Raw genomic sequence first — 23,671 nt, 5'->3', positions numbered from 1 at the left:
ACATCTCATATCTCACACAGACGAGGGGGGGCCAACACCTACCAGCTGGGGTGATGCAATTCAGCAACACGTGCCAATCCCCTCCACTCTCTATCACGTTGCCAGAGCCAGAGGCGGGTTCTCACCCAGCCAATCCATGCCTCTCCCCTGCCAAATACGCATCCTGTCTTACTACAATCATTCATGTAACACTGTGAAAAAGTCCCGTGGCTTTTCATGACTGAAGATGGCTGGGGAGAGGACATGCGATATGAGAGTGGAATCATATTTCTCGTCCAGGGATGCTAGAGGAAACCGGGACATTACACTAATAAGATTCTACATTCTATTGTTCCAGTCTGGAATCCAAACGACAAAGTTCATTCAATAAAAAATCAGTCGCTAGCTTCGTGTGTTATTGCACCAATGTAATGAAACCTCCAAATTATAGATGAGATCTGTAGTAGTGGTCTATTGGAGAGGGGGTTGGGCTATGTGGGTTGTACTCTTCATTGCGCTTTACAACCGACAATTCATTCATTCGTTCAGTGTTTTATGCACAGAGATGCTGAAATGCACGATAGGTGTGCTTCACATTATCGTCTTTTGGGGTGTTGTGTCCTCGGACAATGATTTCAGTAGCTCCTCCGTGTATCATGGAGGCTGTATGTGGAGAACAGGGTGTTCAGGGTGAACAGGGAGCCCAGAGGGTCTTATGGGCCCCAGTGCTGCCCCAGTCATCAAAGAGTGATTTTGGCATCACATAGCCTCCCCTCATGGTCCCCCGGGGTCACTATAACACCTGCCCCCCACCCACAGATGAGCAGTCATCTTTAAACCACTGAGCATATGGACATACACTCTGTTATGTAGCTACACCCTCTGATATTCACTAACACCACACCCACACTTGCATAATACATACATGTAAATGCACACACACACGCACACTTACATAGACACTTCCATTTTGCTCTCTTGCCTTAATAATCATATAGGACAGAATAGGGATAGACAGTTTAGTTATAATAGATGGGTTGATGGTCACACAGGGGGTTATGGGTCAGTTCCCCTGTTTGCTATGAGATGAGAACCGTGACCGTTCTGGCTGGTTGGCTGGGAGAAAATATAATTTAAGGGGCTGGTGACATATTTATCGAGCCTGTCAAATTAATGAAAGCAATGGGCTGAGCCAGGACATGGCTCATGGTGTAATTGCAGGGTGTCTGTGTCTACACGCTCCCTCCCCCTTGATTGTTTATCCTCTGCTGATCCAGGTGCCATCAATCAGCAAAGGAGCTCCGCCCCCATGACTTCTGCAAACATCCTGCTGTTTAGCAGAGAAACAAGGAAATACGACGTCACTAGTGTAGAAAAAACTCTCTAGTCCTGTCCCTGTGTACTGGTACCTTTCATCGGGTGTTAAATGTTGTTGAGCAGCAGCTGAAGATATATTTGATTTAAAGGTGGCAGTTTGGTTTTCTCCAGGGCTCTCTAGTCCTGTCTCTGTGTACTGGTACCTTTCATCGGGTGTTAAATGTTGTTGAGCAGCAGCTGAAGATATATTTGATTTAAAGGTGGCAGTTTGGTGGCAGCTTGAAAATGTGACAGAACTACGTATTGACAGCTACCGAACTACAGAGCAATTTCTTTTGTTTATTATAAAAATATAAAAATGACCCCCTTTTTCTCCACAATTTTGAGCTTGTCTCATCACTGCAACTCCCCAATGGGCTCGGGAGGTGAAAGTTGAGTCATGCGTCTTCCGAAACATGACCCGCCACGCCGTGCTTCTTAACACCTGCCTGTTTAACCCGGAAGCCAGCTACACCAATGTGTCAGTCAGAGGAAACACTGTTCAACTGACGACCGAGGTCAGGCTGCGGGCATCTGGCCTGCCACAAGGAGTCACAAGAGCGTGATGAGCCAAGTAAAGCACCCTGGCCAAACCCTCCCCTAACCTGGACAACGCTGGGCCAATTGAGCGCCACCCTATGGGACTCCCTATCACAGCTGATTGTGATCGAGCCCGGGATTGAACCTGGGTCTGTAGTGCAGGGCCTTAGACCGCTGCTCCATTCGGGAGGCCCAGGCCTATTCTATTTGGAATTAGTTTATCTACTAAATGTAAACAAAGCCAGGACAATAGCAGAATGCTAACACATAGTTTTACCTTTGTAGTGTTTAAGGGAAGGGACATGTAATTAATTAATCACAGTTAATAAAGTTGAATTGGGAGTTAGCCATTTCTTCAGTTGGAAATTAGTTGGCGAATGGAAGGTAGCTAATTCAATTGGCATGACAGGGTGACAGGATTCTCTGTTAATGCACAGACACATGCTGAGACACGGCGAAGTCTAACAGAGACTGTAACCTTTCAGTTTCTGCCAATACTTATTTGAATTGAAGGTCATCTTTTTACTGACTGTTGGTATCAATTAGCAGTGAATGCAAGAGGAGAAGCCCTCAACAATTCATCTGTGCCTTCTAAGCAACCATTCTTAGCAATCATGCTGGTCTTCACAGCAACCTTTTAACAATCACTCAATCTATCGATTTAACCATCTGTAAAAAAATATATATATAAACTCGGTGTACCAGTTTAGTGCTGAATGTTGCGAACATGAGGAAATATTTCCTGGGCCTGTTTCAAAAAGAGTGTTGTGGGTCTCCCACCATGAGGGGGGCTTCAGTCCCAAGGGTCTCTCTGAATCGAGCAGTTCTTCCAAATAGCCCTATAAGTGCTGCTCCTCCCTCCCATCTCCATTAAGAGGTTAGAACAGTCAATAGGTTCGGCTGAGCTCGAGGGACTGGTCCATTGATTTCACTACAAGTCAAAGAAGGAGAATAGAGAGGGAGGAAGGGTCCTTTGGTAGAGAGGGGTCACCATGTCCTGTAAGCTTAGTGCAAGACGGACTCTGGTCGTGCGCAGACATCATGCAAGGTATACCACAAAGCACATTTTCTGGGAGAGAGGGTGCTCTTGTCCAAGCTTGTAACTCTGAAGGACCATTATACCAATGTTAGTAGTCAGACACATTAGGCACTTTTCCCCTTGGAATCATAAATACAGCAATTGGACTTAAAGCCAGGCTTCTTCATCTGCCTATACAGACTTCACTGATTGAGCTGTACGATTGTGGATGTGTTCACACAAACACAGACACAAGTTATGTTTTGTTCATTTGTTTTTTTATAAAAATGGATATATAGAGCATTTCATTTTGACATCAACAAATTTCTCCATTGACACAGCAAAATAAGCCATAGAATCACACTGTAACTTCACTCAGAGGCACAAAACAGGAAGAAGGTACCGTTACGTCATGTTATACATCTACCATTTCTGTAAATGTTAGATCACCTTTACAGACAATCTTCACTTCATTGAATATTGCAACAATGAAAGGGGTTTAGGTGGTTAGAGACAGATGGTTAAGGGGGCAATAGGGGTCCAGCCACTGACAGAACACACATCAATCAAACCAACAGGGTTTAGAGAGAGAGAAAAAACTGAACAATAGCACACCCTCCAAAACGACCACTGAAAACTGTACAGAACAACAACGGATGCGCAGACACCAACAGGAGTGGAACCATAGAGATATGGAGATAGACATCATCCATGTCATAGGAATGGCCCAGGGTATCATTCTCTTCTGGTGAGCAGTCCCCTCACAAACTCCCTGCATTATCAGCATGTCAAAGAGCTGTGTGGAGGACTCTAACTACATAGGTTTTATATTTTTACAAGTACTTGTGTTTGTTCTTTTCTATATTTGATATCACAAAAAACACAGTTTGAAACGTAAAAGTAACGCTCTAGTTACATATGCTAGTGTTTTACATTTTTCAATGGTTGACAACAACTGTTACCATGGATTTATTGCTTTGTACACTGAGTATGGTTAGCGCCACCTGGAGAGGCCTACAGAGGCCTTCACTGCAATGTCCAGCAATTCCTTTAGTATATAGCCCTCCTGTTCAAACCCAGCTTGACACGTTACCTTTGGTAAATTGTGCAAAGAAATTGACACATTAGTAACAGTTTGAGAGACAAAATACATTTTGTGAAAGAAATAAAAAGTAAGAACATTCAGACTACGGCTTTGTTCCATGCATAAATACATTTCCATAAATACATTGTGAAGTGCTGACTTTTGGTCTCCACAGACAGACAGTGAAAAGCAGGTTTAGGTCCCTGACACGCTACTGAAACCAATGATGTATATAAACCCTGGATTGCTGATGCTATCTACTGGTCAATGAGAGGCTTTGAAGCCACCGGTCAGCCATATTGGCACTTCCCAGTAGGAGCAGTCCTCCATTGGAATTAATGGAATTCTATAGTATTACAATTAAATTATTATAGGCCAAAATGACATGTATTTAAGTTGTTTTTTTGTAATGGGGACAGTAACTTATACTTTTAAGGAAAACATTTTACATGTATTTTTTGGAATGTTTAGCTCACATAATATCATTTAACAGTATGCATTAAAGTTTCTGTAATAGAATAAACATGGCAAAAACAAATGTAGGCATTAATAAATGCATTTTTATAGCTTCCAAAATATTTATTTACATTGTTGGGGAGTGCCAAGATGGAGGCGTGGCGGCTTCTAAACAAGGCCCTTGTCAGTCATCTAGTGTATATATAAATCATTGACTGGAACCCAGTATCTCTACACTGGTCATTCCCACTCTATACACACTGGCTAAATCATGTCTTGCTGCTCTTTTGATTGTCTACCTACTCTTTAAGGAATGGTAAACGTTCAATGTGACATACATTACATAGGCAGTAACAGCTATACTGTCATGTTTTTTTATTCAGTAATGCTCTAATGTTTTTACAAGTATATGTAATATGAATCTCAATCCCCAACTTGGCTAATTGTCCTCCTGGACTGGTAAGGTATAGTTTTCTTTAACAACATTGTCTTTCTGGGTCACTATCCCAGTCTAAAAATGTTTCCTTTTCATTAGCAAAACATATCTCCTGCTGACGGACTGTCTGTACAGTAGATATACTGATTGGCTACTTCTGGATCGGCTGGCTGGTCTTTCTCTGCATTGCACAGGCCCTTGATAGTGCCGGCCAGCATTTGGTTATATTGTCCATGTGCTCTTATACATCATAGTTATTTTTCTTTAGTCACCTCAGACAAACATTTACCTTTAAACAACAACAAAGCTCATTGAAATGCCTTGAAATGACTTGAATTGACCACACAATTTAACTGACATAATGATCATAATAATTACATAACTGAGTTATGAATGTTTGTAACCTCCAAACGTACACTTTTAACAACAGATGTAACATCGTTATAGGCATGAAATAGAGAGCTTGGGACTACAAGGTTCAATCTGTAAGAAGATGATTCTGAGATAATTGGCTTCACAGTTCCAAACCCTCATTGGTTTGAATGGTGTCAGGTATTTTATATCTTGTAGTCTTTTGAACTTAACAACTTGAATTGGGGTATATAGGAAGAGAACATTGAACAGAACAAGGCTATGTCACTAACTTCATTTTGAAAGAAATGCAGATAGAACCGTATAGTCCCAAGCTCTCAAAATGCAGATAGAACCGTATAGTCCCAAGCTCTCAAAATGCAGATAGAACTGTATAGTCCCAAGCTCTGAAAATGCAGATAGAACCGTATAGTCCCAAGCTCTCAAAATGGCACAGTAAACACGTGAGCAACGCTTCGTCATTATTCTTCTTTCATGCATCTTAAGACTTTTACATCAGCTGGCGAAAGTGTTATGTCGTTCTTCAAAACATTATTGTATTTTTATGCCTTTTTGTGTTAAAGACACAGTTTAACAAACTAATAATAAGAAGAAAAGAAAATGATATTGTGCATTAAAAGGACACACTACTTTCAGTGCATTCAGAAGAGATACTGTACAACCTAAGACATACAGTCTCATTCCTGGTTAAGTCCCCTTTTACCAGTGACATGTTTCTTTTACACTGCAATGGCTGGCTCATGAGGAGTTGTAATAAGAACCAGTTAGGCATGATGATCCAGGAAGCCAGTTAAATCTTGTCTGATCGTACATAACAGGCTTCTCCAGAATGAAGAAGCTCAGATTGATGAGGTGGAAATGGTTCACACTTACACACAATTGCACTCCAAATAAATATATCTATAATTTATATGCATATTACGTTTACAAATAGATCTGCCAATTTGATATGTGTTACATCTCTATAGTAATATTTTTATTTGCACAATAAAATCCTGTTTTGAACTAATTTTATATTTTGAAATATTGATTTGAATTTGTGCAAACATACAACAATGGATTGTTATTTTTTTTGTTTGGTTTTTGACTTGTTTCGTCTAAACTGGTAAACAATACAAAATAAGTCTACCGTTTGATGGTCATTGTGTCTGCTGTCTCTAGGAGTAGTCCTGGTCCTGCCTGTAGCCATACGGCCCTCCCTCTGCCTCTTCCTGGACAAACTCCTCCTTCTTATCCCAGCTGTCAGCCCAGCCCCCGTTCTGCGTAGTGGCACCATACGTTTTGGTCGGACCGCCGCCCAGGGCACTGTAACTCTGGGTGATGTCGCCCGTCTCCTCTGCCAGCTCATCCTCATCGATGAAGCCACACTTCTCATCGCTGGTCAGCTCTGGGTCGGCCCACGGCTGCTTCTCTCCAGAGGCAAAGATGCCATAGAAGATGACTCCCCCGTAGTGAACCAGAGCAGCGATGAGGAACACCCACTGCCACTCTTCTCGAGTCTTCATGTGGACACATGGAATATAAAGTGTTTTATACAAAGTCACAGAGAATTGTAGTTCTATCTGATAATGAATCTACGTTTAACCATTATGTTTTATGGACTTTCCAAGGGTAACAGAATGTCTTACCTTGTTTTTTGTCATGGCACCTACGATCAATGGGCATACCATGCCAGACAGGGTGCCCACACCGTTGGATATGCCCATAAGGATACTGGCATAGCGTGGAGCAATGTCTAAGTGATTGACGTTGAATCCTGATGGAAAGAACGTTCAGAATGAAATACAAGGTTTTCAGTGTGAAGTTACTCTCTACATGACAAATCTCTAAGACAACAATTGATTAGCATTTGATTAAATAAAATCCAGTGGTTATAGTTCTTGTGGTTTAACTGATTTCACTATAACTTAGACCTCGTTTCAATCAAATCTAGTGTAAACCCGCGATGGCTGACATCTGCATGACAACTGTTGTTGGAGGTGTAACTGCGTTATGAACTGACAAATAAGTGAGTGGCTGCTGTTGTGTCACAAATCACTCCCTTCCTTAGTATCCCCACTGCGTTAGAAGTTCAAAACGCCAATAGAACGTATATGCTAATTCATTATTTAATGTTAATTTGGATGGGGGGAATCATAGCCTATCAGGCAATAAAACATCACGCATTCGAGTGTTTGAACTTGTAACGTGGCTGCATGAACTTCTAATTATAAAGTCGGATTATGAAGTTGGTTGGTTTTGTACTTGCATCCAATGGCAGTGTCCGTGATAAACTGACGCAAGGAGCCACTTGTCAATTTGACAGCTCTAAAGAAGTTCCACCTCAGACACCGACAAAACAACCGATATGTGGATGTCGGCTAGCGCAGATCTGATAGGCTCTAGCCCTTATGGTCTCTAGAGCTCATTCTAGGTAGGTAATAAAAACCACCATTAGTAATGACCTTTTTTTCTTTAATTAAGACCACATCCCCCTTAATGGAGTACTAGTATGTGGATGCATCAAAACTACTGAAATATCCCAAGCATAATATAAATGTAATGGAAATGAAATTGCGATGAAAACAAAGCCCCATGCAGCCATCTTGTTGCAAAGGGAGTAGCTAGCCAGTGAATCTCCTCCCCCACACTGAGCGTCCTCTGTAGCTGCACACAGCCAGCCTGTATGGCAGCTCCTCTGGGACTTGTGCTGAATTATTAAATACTTCAGGAGAAAGCCCAAGGAAAATGAGTAGTAGTAAAACCAAGGTCTGCCTTGCGGACACAAGCTTCAGCTGGAATAGATGTTTGAGAAATGTGAGAAATCAACCCTGTTCCCTTTGTAGCTGGATATTGCTGATTGCAAGTCCTTTTTAGACCACATCGGTGGCTGTGGAACAATAAGTAGGCAAGTTAGTTTTTCATCATGAATCTTGTTCTGGAGGCAGCTCTGCAGAGTGGTCACTAGCTGGCAAGGCCACAAAGTCATAAAATCTGATTTTAAACCTAACCCTAGCCACACTGCTAACCCTAATGCCTAACCTTAAATTAAGACCAAAAGGTTACGTTTTGTTTTCTTGAATTTTGACGATATAGCCTACTTAGATTTTTCAGCCGGCCCATCTAGAGGAAATCCCTCAGTGCTGCTTCCATGGCAAGATTCATGACAATAAACATCAACCGGCAATAAATAGTGGCCATTATAGACAGAATCTACGGTGTAGTTGGTAGATTTGTTCTCTGTCTACAAATAGTAAAGGAGGAGTATCCTACAGGCAGCTGTGATCTATGCTGGCAGACTCTCTGATACCACATGTTTAACAGACACTGACCTGATATGGCAAATCCACTGAAGCCCACAGCAAGGACCAGGAAGGAAATAGCCACCCCTTTTGTGTGGGAAAATCCCACTACCAGCAGCAGCGTAGCCTCCATGCCAAACCCTGCAGAGACAGACAGTCACACACATGCTACAGTAACCCAGGGGCTATGGGCCATCACAGTTGCAATTTAATTACAGTCCAAAACAGAATTGCTTTGCTACAGTCATTGTATCACCATCATACAGATAGTGTAAAAGCAGTACTATTCTATTAAACACATTTGATATAATTGTGCATAGTGTGCCGAAGGGGTTCTCTCACCTCCACAGTTCATGATCTTCCTAACTGTAGTGGTAGACAGGATGTTCCTGCTGCGTAGGTAGTCAGCCAACTGCCCTCCAATGGGCACAATGATCGTCATCACCAAGTGGGGCAGGGCAGACACCATGCCAACCTGAGGACAGGAACAGTTGAAATCAACATCAACATAGAGGTAAGGTATTAAAGTCCGTTAGAGCCTAGCACAACATTTTCACACATCCCTCCCTCACCTAGGCCCCGAGTACCATACCCCAGAAACACTGTTTGGCTAGGCTGGTGCCCTATCCTGGGAACGCTCCACTGGTCTCACCTTGCTTATCTCAAACCCAAACACCTCCTCAAAGTAGGCCGGCTGACTAATAAGCAGTAGGTAGAAGGTCCAGCTTCTGCAGAAGTTGGCCACGATGATTGCATAGACAGGCATGGAGGTGAAGAACTTTTTCCAGGGGGTCTTAAATTTCTACAATGGAGCAAAAGGGAGGAAAATACATGAGTTACCAGTGAAAGGCTAGCAGCGGTGCGAAAGAGAGAAACACATACATGCAGCCTATAGAGAGTGCCTGTCCGCACATTCTGATAGATTTATTGTATATTTGAAACCATTTAAAAGTAGGCTAAATGCTACAGCCATCACACTTCTATGCAAAAGATGAATTATTGTTCAATATGTAGTTTATCATTAGATTATTGGGCTTCTATGTCTTGCCTTCCTATAGGCTCTGAGATGAAATAGGCTATGATGTTATGCTCCTATCACACAGCAATACTGTAGCTACCCATACTGTCAAATATTTTACATAAGCTACTGGTCTATTTACTGTGTTGGCAGAATCTTTTAATCTTTTGCAGTAATTTATGCTGTAGCTGGCAAAAGAACTGTCTGTTTCTGAAAGAGAAAACAATGGAAATTGCTGTTGACCTGTCAGCAGAACGTTTGAATTCAACAATGTTTTGCATCGACTTTTCCACAATCCTGTTTATGATGGTCTACCCGCGAATTCTGAAACATTGTCTACTCTAAATAAATAAAACATCTATTACAGTACATCATCCTGGCCTCAGAGTCATACGGAATATACTGCACTTATTTCTGAGCACCTCCAAGAAGTACTGTATCATACCTACTAATGTTCTAGTTACTTCGGACATAAGCGAAAGTAGGGAGGTTGGTCGGGGAGGAATGATGGGCCAAAACAGTTTGGAACAGTTTGTGTATACAGTTGAAGTCAGATGTTTACGTACACTGAGGTTGGAGTCATTAAAACTCGTTTTTCAACCACTCCACAAATGTCTTGTTAACAAACTATAGTTTTGGCAAGTCGGTTAGGACATCTACTTTGTGCATGACACAAGTAATTTTCACAACAATTGTTTACAGACAGATTATTTCACTTATAATACACTGTATCACAATTACAGTGGATCAGAAGATTACATACACTAAGTTGACTGTGCCTTTAAACTGCTTGGAAAAATCCAGAAAATGATGTCATGGCTTTGGAAGCTTTTGATAGGCTATTTGACATCATTCGAGTCAATTGGAGGAGTACCTGTGGATGTATTTAAAGGACCACCTTCAAACTCAGTGCCTCTTTGCTTGACATCATTGGAAAATCAAAAGAAATCAGCCAAGACCTCAGAAAAAAATCTGGTTCATCCTTGGAAGCAATTTCCAAACGCCTGAAGGTACCACATTCATCTGTACAAACAATAGTACGCAAGTATACACACCATGGGACCACGCAGCTGTCATACCGCTGAGGAAGGAGACGCATTCTGTCTCCCTAGAGATTAACGTATTTTGGTGCAAAAAGTGCAAATCAATCCCAGAACAACAGCAAAGGACCTTGTGAAGATATCCACAGTAAAACGAGTCCGATATTGACATAACCTGAAAGGCCTTTCAGCAAGGAAGAAGCCACTGCTCCAAAACCGCCATAAAAAAGCCAGACTACGGTTTGCAACTGCACATGGGGACAAAGATCGTACTTTTTGGAGCAATGTCCTCTGGTCTGATGAAACAAAAATAGAACTGTTTGGCCATAATGACCATTGTTATGATTGGAGGAAGAAAGGGGAGGCTTGAACGCCGAAGAACACCATCCCAACCGTGAAGCACGGGGGTGGCAGCATCATGTTGTGGGGGTGCTTTGCTGCAGGAGGGACTGGTGCACTTCACAAAATAGATGGCATCATGAGGAACAAAATTATGAGGATATAAAGACATCTGGCAGGAAGTTAAAGCTTGGTCCCAAATGGGTCTTCAAAATGGAGAATGACCCCAAGTATACTTCCAAAGTTGTGGAAAAATGGCTTAAGGACAACAAAGTCAAGGTATTGGAGTGGCCATCACAAAGCCCTGACCTCAATCCTATAGAAAATTTGTGGGCAGAACTGAAAAAGCATGTGTGAGCAAGGAGGTCTTACAAACCTGACTCAGTTACACCAGCTCTGTCAGGAGGAATGGGCCAAAATTCACCCAACTTATTGTGGGAAGCTTTTGGAAGGCTACCCGAATCATTTGACCCAAGTTCAACAATTTAAAAGCAATGCCACCAAATACTAATTGAGTGTATGTAAACTTCTGACCCACTGGGAATGTGATGAAATAACTAAATGCTGAAATAAATCATTCTCTCTACTATTATTCTGACTTTTCACATTCTTAAAATAAAGTGGTGATCTAACTGACCTAAGACAAGGAATGTTTTAGTAGGATTAAATGTCAGGAATTGTGAAAAACTGAGTTTAAATGTATTTGGCTAAGGTGTATGTAAACTTCCGACTTCAACTGTATATTATGATGACATGTTGTGACTTTTTTCTTTGTTGTGGACTGGCAAGGGTTTTTTCGGCTGTTCAGGCACACAAAACATTTTCTCCAGGCAAGCCAAAGTTGGAAGCCGAAGTGCCTGTTGTCATTCATCGAGAGACGACTGGTCCTCATGCAAAAAAATACTACACCAAACGTCCTTGTCAGATGCAAAATTGCACAGCTATGAAAATAAATGACAGATTTGAGTTATTTTAAATCAATTCGGATTATTTTGAGGACGCGTATACTGGCTATGATATCTCCAAATGGACAAATATTACTATTGCTGCTTTTTCTCGTTTTTCAAAAGAAGGACTATTAAAGGAGTATGTGAGCACACTCGTTCAGTTAGCCTAGCTGAGTTTGGAAGCATGCTGTTTCCTTAATCCGCGACAGACTAGCAATCCAAAAGTTGCATGTTCAAGTCGCGTAGCTAACCCTTCTCCTAACCCTTATTCTAAACTTAACCCAATCCACCTAACCTGCTACATAAATTCACGTAAACTTTGTCATTTTAGTTCTTCTAACTTTTTGACGTTAGTTCCCCTAACCGCCAACATAAATTATCTCTATAATTCTCCTTTGTTGTTATGGTGCAACAAGCAACCTTGTCTCAGATCAAGACGTACAATACTATGCATCATTCAAGATATATAATAAGTTACGTCATCCAATTCGTATGCTATTGTACGACTGGGTAAAATGTATGATATTATACATCCTGTAATTCATAGAATATTGCACGACCGCTATTCTTTCATAATGTAACCTAAACTCCTGAGACCCAGCAATTCATTTTTGTCCTTTTTAGTGGACATCAGTTCTTGGTCCGTATCTCTAAGGCCATACAAGCCACTGTATTAAGTCCTGTTGTCCCTTTGAGAGGACATGATGGGCTTTTCAGTGATATCACATGTGGGGGTGTGACTTTGACAACTTTATCTTCCTGGTTCTTAAAAAAAATAGCTGCCGTCCAAAATGTGCACATTTTATGGTAATTTGAAAAGAAGTGTGTGTAATTATTAAAGATAATTTTTGTGAGTTTGATATTCAAATTGTTTCTAGTATGTGGATTTCACAGGAATAGTTAAGTGAGTTGTCAGGACTTGTAATATTTTTTTTACATTAAATAAGAGCTAAATAAGAGTTTCTAAAAAATTTGCTCTGTAGTGGACACCCACATGCCACATCTATGTTTTTCATCTACTGTACCCATTGATTGTAATGTCAATTTTGTAATATTTACATCCTAATGACAGATACAGAGGACAATTCTGCACATACAATGAAATATAAATAACCATATTTTCTGACCACAAACATTTTTTTCCGCGTCACAGGAGGCTAATTTTACGTAACATACCATACTAAATAGAGTGTCAGAGTGTCAGAGATTGCCCCGAGACTACGTTGTGTACTTACAGTAGCCAACATAGGCCTACTTCAATGTAAAAGATCAAATGTTTACCTGTTAAATTCGACTATATATTATAGAACGTGCTGCTATATTTTGGACGTACTCGCAGTTTATGCATGAGGCCTCAGGGGAGCAGAGATCAAAACAAGCCTGAATAGAAAGTGGGGCATAGTATCATCTCCCAATTTAATATCATAGGAATCGATTTGAGGAGAAGTGGACTTTGAAGACTTTGAGAACTCTGGCCTAATATCACTCAGAAAACGTAATGGCCAACTAAAAAACTTTTGTCAAACTTTCACACAGATTTTGATTATTTCACTGAAACAGAGAAGCAGGGCATGAGGTTAGTTGAGTGAAAGTTGTTTGAAACCCTTCAAACAACTTTTATTCAACCAACCTCAAGCCCTGTCCCTCACCTCAGCAGGGCCCATGAGCTTGGCACTCTCCCCGATGCTCTCCTCTATGTAGACTCGTTCCTCCTGGGTGATGGTAGGGTGCACAGCAGGACTTTCATACGACACAAGGATCCAGAACATATACCAGAAGATCCCAAAGCACCCTGCACAATGATATTGGGATTATTACACAGGATAAATAAAATATGGGTGGTGGATTATGTATATCTTCTAGTCATTATGGAACCATGCAGCAAAGCTACAGAAACCCTATTTTAAATGTGTTTTAATTGTGTCATTGTTGTATGTGAACATGTGAAAAGCTTAGATTGGCCTATACGATAACATCAAATTCATAAAAGGCAGTCGGATCTTTCAGAAATCCCCCATAGACTAAACCCCAGACAGAAAGGTCAAATTCATTTAGTCCAGGGTGAGATGGAAAATTATTGGAGAACAGTTCCACAAAAACAATGGGAAGAAATCAATGGTCTGGAGGTCTGAAAGCATCAGCAACCAGCTTTAAAATGTCCTGAAGATGATGTACTTTAAGCAACATATTTTCAAATAGGTTGTTGGTTAGAATGTGAAAAAATTACAAAAAACAAATTTGATAGCGATATATAAAAAGAATAACAGTTGAAAACTCTATATATGCTCCCAACAATTGAGTGGGTAAACTTAACCAACGTTTTGTCACACAGTGCCTTCTTCGGGATGGGTGTGCATCAGCTCATGCTTTTAAATTTGGAAGCTATAACATCACCATGGAACACTATCTTACCATAGAGATAGAACACAGAGGACCAGCCCGAGTACTGCACCAGGATCCCTGCTAGAGGCATGGCAATGACAGCACCAGCATAGGAACCTGTAAGAGGAAATGGTAGAGAGGGGGAAGAGAAGAAAAAGGAAATCTAAATAGACAAAGGAAGTACAACTACTGTACCTCTTGCTTCACTACCATAGTGTGACAGATAAGATACTTTGAAAAGAGTATTTACCACAGAATGAGGTGGTTGCCAGGCGACTCCTCTCCAGAGGAGGAGCCCACTTACTCCAGATCCCATGGCAGGCTGGGTAGGTCACTCCCTGGGTAGGTCACACAAACCACAGAACCATGAGCAACTAAGAGTAGGTAACTGGTTTGAAGTAAATCATACTGCTGCTATTATCATTAAATTATAATGAATAAGACGGCCAGAAAAGTCTGATCATCCTGCTCCTTATGGCAATAGCAATGGATTCTAGCAATACTGCTTAACATTTAGTATTTAGCATTTTATTAGGATCCCCATTAGCTACTGCTAAAGCAGCAGCTACTCTTCCTGGAGTCCACACAAAACATCAAACATGACATAATACATGTACATCACAAGACAGAACTACATACACTGTAAATAAGTCTACATGCTTTCATACATGTATGCCTTCATAATCATGCAATTCATAGACTACTGAATGCAGGTGAAACACACAACAATGGAAATACAATAACAAGGAGGTGTGTTGCAAATAGGCTGACACTTTTTACTAAATTCCCCTGACGTGAATAAAGCTGTCTTGTTTCTATAGTTACCGCCCTTCATCATTTATATCCGAGTGTCAACATCAAGGCAAAGGGTGGCGACTTTGAAGAATCTAAAATATATTTTGATTTGTTGAACACTTTTTTTGTTACTACATGATTCCATATGTGTTATTTCATCATTTTGATGTCTTCACTATTATTCTGCAATGTAGAAAATAGTACAAATAAAGAAAAAGCCATGAATGAGTAGGTGTGTCCAAACTTTTGACTGGTACTGTATGTTTTATTTGTCACATATACCTGATAGGTGCAGTTTTACAGGGCCATCCAGTAATATGACGTCCCTGGAGCAAATTAGGGTTAAGTGCCTGACTCAAGGGCGCATTGACACCTTGTCGGCTCGGGTATTTGAACCAGCGACCAATCAGTTACTGGCCCAAAGCTCTAACCGATAGGCTACCTTTCCTGGGGTAACATGTAATCTCTTAAACTTGTAGGCATTTTGTTACAATTACCACCCCTGTGGGTTTCATTGGGTAAAATTAAACATTTATGAACATGAAATAACCACCAATTCAACGTTGTTTCAACCAGTGTGTGCCCAGTGGGCAGGCCTTGAATCTTGAGCCTTGTTACAGTCTATCGCCCTCAATGTGTTAGCTAAGATATAGTGTATTGGATTGGATTCATTTGGTAAAATGCAACATTCATTTGTCATCTTAACCTTGTCTTCTAATCATTCTTCACATGTCCTTCAAATAGTTCACCCATTTTGGCCCAACTGATTAATATATATAAAAAAATAAAATTAAAAACATGAGATTGCACACAACCATCTTAAAGACTAAATGTAGAAAACTGTGCAATTCAAATAGATGGTTTCACAGAATAATGGGAGAAATTGTAAACATAAGACATATTGATAATAGATTTGCCTGCACTGAGCTGACAATCACACGAGATGATACTACTAGATATGAGCTGCCATGGTTGTAAATCAAATATGATCACAAACCAAAACCAACATACCTCTCTCTATTCATTGCCTTTTTGATTAACATTAATAAGAGACGCAGTGCTCTGAGCTAACTGATGAGCATCTCATTACACTGACAATGCTGCTGCCATTAAATGTTCATTAGCTGCTAATTGGAACAGAGTGTGCTATTTGAAAATGCAATCTGCATGGACATGCTAGGAGGAGATTTATCCTAGCTATCCACTGGACTGATCTGAGATCACTATATATGAATCACTTTTAGGTCCTCCTGTAAGCTCGTATGCCACGCCCAACTTAATTAATGTCGCGCTATTTACTGAATTTACTCAAAACACTGAAGCCTTTCCTTACAGAGACAAAAACAAGACATAACCAGATTAGCCTTTGTCACATGATGGCTCATTCAAATCAAGGACCCATTGGGCACAGAGGTCAATTCAACGTCTATTCTACGTTGGTTCAACGTCATTTCATTGAAATGAGGTGGAAACAACGTTGATTCAACCAGTGTGTGCCCAGATGGGAGCTACTGGCCCAGTCTCACCTCAGCCATCAATGCCAAACACGTAGATGTGCTGTTGTTATTGAATTACACCATTCATTATCACAAGACATTAATTTGAACCCTATGTCTATCACTCACAGCCAACGCAGCCTATAGACAATTATTTTAATATAATTATTGCACTGAAAGTAGTTAGTCAGGCCTGTGAGAATAAATATACATTTCCAATCTCTGCAAGATAATGGACAATAAAGTATTATTCTAAAATTCCATCAATGGTGTTCAAAATGATTCTCAATGGTTGTCTCTGCTGCCAGGATTGTGTATCTGTTTCAGTGGTGTAAAGTAAATAAGTAAAAATACTTTAAAGTACTACTTAAGTCATTGTTTTGGGGTATCTGTACTTTACTTTACTATTTATATTTTTGACAACTTTTACTTTTACTTATCTACTTTCAGTTTTACTGGAGTCGTTTTATATTAAGGTATCTTCACTTTTACTCAAGTATGACATTTGAGTACTTTTTCCACATCTGATTTGTTTAGCTGGATGTGTTTTATTATGACACTGTGAATGTAGCCTGCCCTTCAGTATCAACATGGCATCATGTTTTACAGCCGCTGCCAACAACATCTCATGTTTCAATTTGCCTACTGGACAGTGGATTCATGAGCTGCTGATGTTTCAGCACATTGTCTTTGGGAATATGATTCTGGCTAGACCAGCATTTTTCTAACTGTGGTTTATTGGTTTATTTGGCTCCCTATTAGCTTTTGCCGAAGCAGCAGGCCCACACAAAAACATAAAACATGTCAAGTAACAACCCACTGGGCACACACTGGTTGAATCAACGTTGTTTCCACATCATTATTTCAATGAAATTACACTGAACCAACGTGGAATCAATGTTAATTTGCCGTCTGTGCCCAGTGGGAAAACACTGATACACTGATAGACAAGAACAGTTACACAAATGTAAAATAACTGTATAAAGATATACAAACAATACAACTAAAGAATAATGTGTGTGTAGATTGTGTGTGTTAGAGTGTGATAGTGTGATAGTTTGTGTGTGCGTGTGTGCGTGTGTGTGTGTGTGTGTGTGTGTGCGTGCGTGTGTGTGTGTGTGTCATTTTGCTGTTTGCTTGAGTAATTGGAGATGGAAGCGATCATGGCTCTGTAAAATACTGTGCTTTGCCGTCATTTCGTTTGGACTTGGGGACTGTGAAGAGACCCCTGGTGGCATGTCTTGTGGGGTATGTACGGGTGTCTGAGCTGTATGTTATTTGATTATGCAGACAATCTGGAATTTTCATCACAGTAATATTTTTTTTTAAACTAGAAGACAAGCAGTTAATCTCTCATCAACCATCAACCAGGAAAGACTGATGTGTAGTTAAGGGCAAGGCGTGCTGCTCTGTTTTGAGCCAATTGCAGCTTTTCTATGTCTTTCTTTGCTGCACGTGACCATATTACCGGACAGTAATCAAGATGGGACAAAACCAGAACAACTACAGTTAATTTTTGTGTAAAAAACGCCGAACATATTTTTAGAACAGACAGGGGAGAGGACTCTCCCACAACAAATACCCAGCTGCAGATCAATACAACAGTCTCACATTTCTCCAGGGTGAATTCTGGCTGTTGTACTGCCTCTATTCCATTGCCTCTGGTATACTGTAGCCTAATCATAATTGAAATGCCACAAAGGAAAATTGGCCATTTTCAAAAGATGTGGTATTGACAGGATAGGCCAATGCAATCTCAATTAAAATGTGCATAGAAAAAAATAGCTCTCCAGAAATGTGACTTTTGAATTAAATAACTCCTTACCTCCACCAGCCCTTGCAATATCCTCACAAAGATGACCAGTCCATAATGCGTCCGTGCCGCGGAGGGGATTAACATATTGAGCGTCGAGGTAAGGAAAATGGCTAGACCGAAAACCCTAAATGAAACAGAAATATATACATTTGCACATATCGTATGTCGTTTATCCTTTTGATAAACAATGTATCCAGTAGGCCTAGTGATTTATTTAACCTGCATTTATGTATTGGCCAATTTATTCTTCAAAGGCCTAGGCCTCTCATTGACTTGATGTTTCATTTATTAATCTCAGATTTTTTTTATGGCCATCCGGGCTAAATTCATCAGGGACCCATCGAACATATCACATTCCACACTCATTTACTGGCTTACTATCGAAATGGAGTTAGTGCTTTTCAAATAGGCTATTTAATGTAATTTCTCTATCCAATGTTCTAATGGTTATTATATAAGGCCTATATTCGGCCTGCTGTTCTTATTCTAATCAAATTATATATATAATTTTCTTGCATAATTAAAATATTTAAGACTTGGATTTTTTCATGTCAAGCATTGGCTAGTGCACCTTTAACTTTTCAATTTACGTTTGATTGCAATAATTCAATTGGAGAAAGAAATGAAAGCGTGATGACAGGGAGTGCCGACAGCAGACGACATTGGTTTCAGCGCAGCTGAGCCAGTGGAGGCAATCGCTAATGAATAACACGAAACATGGTAATTTTAAAAATTTTGTCACGTCTTGTACACACCCGGAGACCCCGCTCCTCCCACCCGCACGCGTGGGGCAACTCTAATCCGATTGAGGTGACTCTCTGGCACGAGACAGGTTGATTCGATTACATCTCAATGTCAATCAAGAAAGCATATAGACAATAAACATGTTATACATTAAACTAGATTATACACATGTAACACAGCGTATATATTTAAATAGCCCGCTCAACAAATAGTAATATTGTATATACTCAACCAAATTGATAGTTTTTCTTCATGTATATTCAGGGTATAACTTGCCATCACCAAATTATTATGGGCACTACTATGATGAACTAAGGTCCAAAGACCCACTAAATATAAAGTAATTAAACCTAGATTTCCTATTGTCATCTCCTATATTTAATGCTGCTCAGGCCTCATGCAGGCTAGGCCTTAACCTTATTTATAAGCCATGTTTAGTGTGCACAGTGCATACGAGCGTGAGTAAGCCTTCGGCGACGAGGACCGGGCTGGTCGCCATGCCCCCAGAATGCAACAAATTAGACACGGCTCCCCCCGGGGACCTCATTAACAGGTGGCAGAAAGCCCTGTGGACCGGAGCGACACCGTCAAATCTCAATAGTACTGCCAGCGTCAGCGGCTGAGTCGCTCCCTCCCAAATTAATTCCCCATTAATGGCCTTCTCCATTGCAGTCACAGTGTCACACTGGTTACTATGCCTACTGTCTGTTAAACCTTGGGTCACAATACAGGCCTACAAATCCTCCCTCTCATTTACAAAAAAGGCCGAATTGTCGTAAAGATTTGAAACGTCCAAGCAAACCCTTGTATGCCATTGTGTCTGCAACATTTTCAGACCATTAAAATGTTGATTCTGTTAAAAAATTGCTTATCACAAAATTTATTCTGATAATAATACGTTGAAAACCGATAGTATATCCAGGCTTCAGTAGCCAACATCCACGTCATCATCACAGTTGCTCGGGTACATCTCTTCATGACTAAAAGAAATCAGACCTATTTTCATTTTTTTCTTGAGGGTCGTTCATTTCATAGTGATGGATTTAGTAACCAAATGAATAATAACGAATAAATCACATTTGAGACTGTGAGAGGGAATGAGAACTTTTGTAAAAATAAATAAAAAATAAAATAAAAATAATGTAGGCCTGCCTACCTGTTAGCTGCCAGTCTCGAGCATATGTACCCTCCCGGGATCTGCGTCACTATATAGCCCCAGAAAAACGAACCATGGATCATACCGACTGTCTCTGGGTCCCAGTTGAACTTCGCTTTCTTTCCAGTGAAATAAAAAAGACAATAAAAAAGACAATAAAACAAACCATAAAAAATCGATGAAACATCATAATAAATCCTCTTTACATGTATAATTTCATTATAATTCAATACAATAATTCACAAAACGTATAATACCGTATAATAACTTTAATAACCAAATCATAAGGCTCTCATATCATAACAGTAAATAAGGATATAGTGAGTAGCAGAAATGTGAGCAATAATGACTACTATCATATACCGTACACAATTCCGATGTGTAGGATACACAGGCTAAATGCTGTGTTATTATGGGATACCATAGTTTATGGTTGTGGCATACATATTATGGCTGCACTGAAAAATAATGAGATAATCTCGCTATAAAACCAATACAATAAGGGAAATGTCCTGTATCTGCATTTGCTTATTGTTTATTTTCAATATAAGGTCAGGTCAAGTGTGAGAAGATTAGGAGACCTCCAACATCTGGACTATTTTTAGGGAAGACAAATTATGGAGCAGGAGGGCGGTGACACGATATTGACGTCAGTAAAGTGTGCACCATACACACCTCTGTGATGATGATCTTCCCATCTTTGTGAATAGTGCTGTTGTTGACCATTCCCACGATGGCCACGCCCAGATTGCATCGGATGCCGAAGGATATACAGAAGCCTAGACCGCTCATGATGGCGATAATATATCGGCGGGGCAGCCCAAAACATGTGCAGTCGCACAGAGGTGCTTTCTTCTCCTGGGCCTCAGAGGGCCTGCCGTCCTCTGTTAGTTCGATAACTTCACCAGTTCCCTGTCGCTTCTCCATCACCCTTCAAACAGCCAGATAAAATGTCATCCAATTTCCTCGGTTAATCAGCATCAAATTAATAGATCAGCCTACGTTTGATATTTGAATGTTATGAAAAATAAAGGCATTTTAGTGTAGCAACAATTCAGGCCTACAATTAAGTTAAATGATAGACCTACATGCCTATATTTTATAGCCTGCAGCCTTCAAAATATGGCTTGCATCATGTCCAAAAATAGTATTTAAAATGTAGAAGTTTTTGAAAATAAGGAAGACGACTGATTTATATTTGAAAACAATCGTCTTTGGGTAGCATACTGAAACATCATTTTATTAGGTTATCTAGGTCTACATTACATATATATGCCTATTCAATCCGTTGTTTTATGAGGATAGTGTATTCGCCCCAACGACTGGGGGCGCTATTTGATGAATGATAACCAACATGATTCAGAACATGATAACTAACATGATCCAGAAAATGTTTTTGTTTTTTTCATTAAACGAAAAGTCTACTTTAGCAAGGTAATTTAGAAACTATTAATAGAAAATAGCGCTGTATGTTAGCGGCACCAGGTTCAATTTAATCGAAGGCCAAAAAAAGCATCGTACATTGGAGCAAGAAGCGAATGAAGATGAGTCCACCGCATTGCAGCAACCGCTCACCTTCACCCTCATTTGCATTCACGGATTGGGCAGTTGCTCATCTCTCCAGGAAAACATTCCCGCTGCGGTTTCAAATGCATTTATGACCATATGCACAATTAATTTGTTTGCCCAAAATGAACCCAAATAAAGCTTAGCCTACAGTTACAGTATTAGGCCTACACCTAAAAAAAAATGTGAAATCGACATAAGGAAAAAATTATAAGAACTCTTTCTTATTCACAACGGCACTGTAACAATGAAGATATCTAATTAAGCACTCCTGTTTAGAATATACATTTGGAATATCAAAACTACTGCACATAATGTGTAATTTACATGAACTACAGTAAGGTGATAATTTCGTTATGCCCAACGAAAAATATATATTTTTTACGCAATAACATGTAACTGTTATTTCATACAGCCTAAGTTTAAAGTGGGATTTGGAATCAAAATAGGCCTATCGAAGGAAGCACCAATGAATCGAAAAAATATTCTAACCAAAACGAAATACATTCATTTAGAGCTTCAACAATACATTTATTGACAGTATGCTGCAACTACAAGCATCAGAATATATGTCTGAATGAAGCCCTTGTCACTTAGCAAGACAAATCAGTTAGACGTTTAGACTAGTAATACATCGATACCCATCCCGTAAATAATGAAATAGATACCCTCCCACAACTACATGAGGTTTTTAGTAAAATATTTAAAATATAACAGGGACGCAGTTGCAAACGAAGATAACGAAGATTTTTTAAATGATCTAATCGCATACATACTAGGCTAGTTCACGGCAAATGCTTTTCCTAGCTATCTGTTCAATGTGTGAATGTATTAGTGACTTTTTCCACATACATCAAGGTCCTTCCTGTGCTTTCACGAGGTTATACAGAATTGCATAATTTTCCCACTACGTCTATTAGAGGCGTGACCATGACTGCAAGCTGTTTGAGATAAAAGTAACACACTTCTCGGCATAGGCTAGGAACGTACAGTAGTCTACTACCATTACACCACCATATGACACCACCATATTGTAGGCCTATCACTTGAAAATACAGAAATCATAACCAGCCCTATGTTTAAACATGGGCTAGCCTGTATATAAAACAGAATTTCAACACCTACTTGTACATCTGCCCCAGGGTCTTCGCCCCAAATTCCTTTATCCCCTCTTTGGCTCTCATCTTGACGGACTCCATATCCAAATGTAATGTTTTTCTCAAAAATGTCTATTGTTTAAGCTTCATGTTACGGTACAATGTGACCGAACAAACCCGTGAAGCAAGCGATGTATATGATTATTTGATAAGAAAAGCAGACAAGATCTGTAGCCTATCACGCGTCGATCGCTGTAAAACGCCTACATATGAGAGAAATCAGATGAGCTCTGATTCCCCATTCACCATTACATACTCATCGTTCGCCTCACGTACAAGTGCATGCAATGCCATCGTGATGAAAATCTACAGATAATTCCTAAAGCGAACGAAAGAGAAAAACGTTAGAAGCGTCTACGGTGATAACCATATAATTTTAAACAAAAAAACAATCAGCAAAAGCGGGAACTGGCGGTGTGTGGAGTTGCTTCTATAAACCACAGAGCTGGGCTTGCGCGTCTCATGTGGAGACAGCCAGCTTTTCTGACGTCGCGAGAACCTCTGGCTGTTCAGCACCAAGGTCAGCGACAGCCTCGTGCACACTATCTGCGCGTGGTGCACGCCGCGTCCCCATAACTGATCACCAGAGAGATATTCAATATAGCCTACTGTCCTGAAAGCTATTGTTGTTATACTGTAATCGACTGATTTAGGGAGTGGTTCAGGCTGGAATAAGAAAGGATGGTTTGATTG

At 40.2% G+C, this 23,671-nt stretch overlaps 1 protein-coding gene across 1 annotated transcript; it reads right to left on the bottom strand.

Annotated features, from left to right (window-relative positions):
- Positions 1-3,230: 3,230 nt before the first annotated feature.
- Positions 3,231-23,399, bottom strand: LOC139411543 (vesicular glutamate transporter 2.1-like). Its single transcript, XM_071158026.1, has 12 exons — positions 22,947-23,399; positions 20,931-21,186; positions 20,256-20,374; positions 18,365-18,479; positions 14,499-14,586; positions 14,279-14,365; positions 13,516-13,658; positions 9,175-9,324; positions 8,865-8,997; positions 8,553-8,663; positions 6,870-6,997; positions 3,231-6,740 (listed from the first exon to the last, which is right to left on the bottom strand). The coding sequence occupies exons 1-12, from the start codon at positions 23,018-23,020 to the stop codon at positions 6,399-6,401; spliced, it is 1,746 nt and encodes a 581-aa protein (XP_071014127.1). The 5' UTR covers positions 23,021-23,399; the 3' UTR covers positions 3,231-6,398.
- Between the last annotated feature and the right edge of the window lie 272 nt (positions 23,400-23,671).

Source organism: Oncorhynchus clarkii, chromosome 6, assembly GCF_045791955.1.
Source record: "Oncorhynchus clarkii lewisi isolate Uvic-CL-2024 chromosome 6, UVic_Ocla_1.0, whole genome shotgun sequence".
Lineage (NCBI taxonomy): Eukaryota > Metazoa > Chordata > Actinopteri > Salmoniformes > Salmonidae > Oncorhynchus > Oncorhynchus clarkii.
Note: the sequence above shows the minus strand (reverse complement) of the source record. Positions and strands in the feature narration are given on the sequence as shown.

Bases quoted from the DNA above. Each gene is read 5' to 3' on its own strand.
- LOC139411543 (XM_071158026.1), bottom strand. From the start codon at position 23,020: ATGGAGTCCGTCAAGATGAGAGCCAAAGAGGGGATAAAGGAATTTGGG. The intron at 18,480-20,255 runs GTAGGCAGGCCT...TGTTTCATTTAG, and splicing joins TCGAGACTGGCAGCTAACAG to GGTTTTCGGTCTAGCCATTT. The intron at 13,659-14,278 runs GTAAGATAGTGT...ATCATTGTGCAG, and splicing joins CTCTGTGTTCTATCTCTATG to GGTGCTTTGGGATCTTCTGG.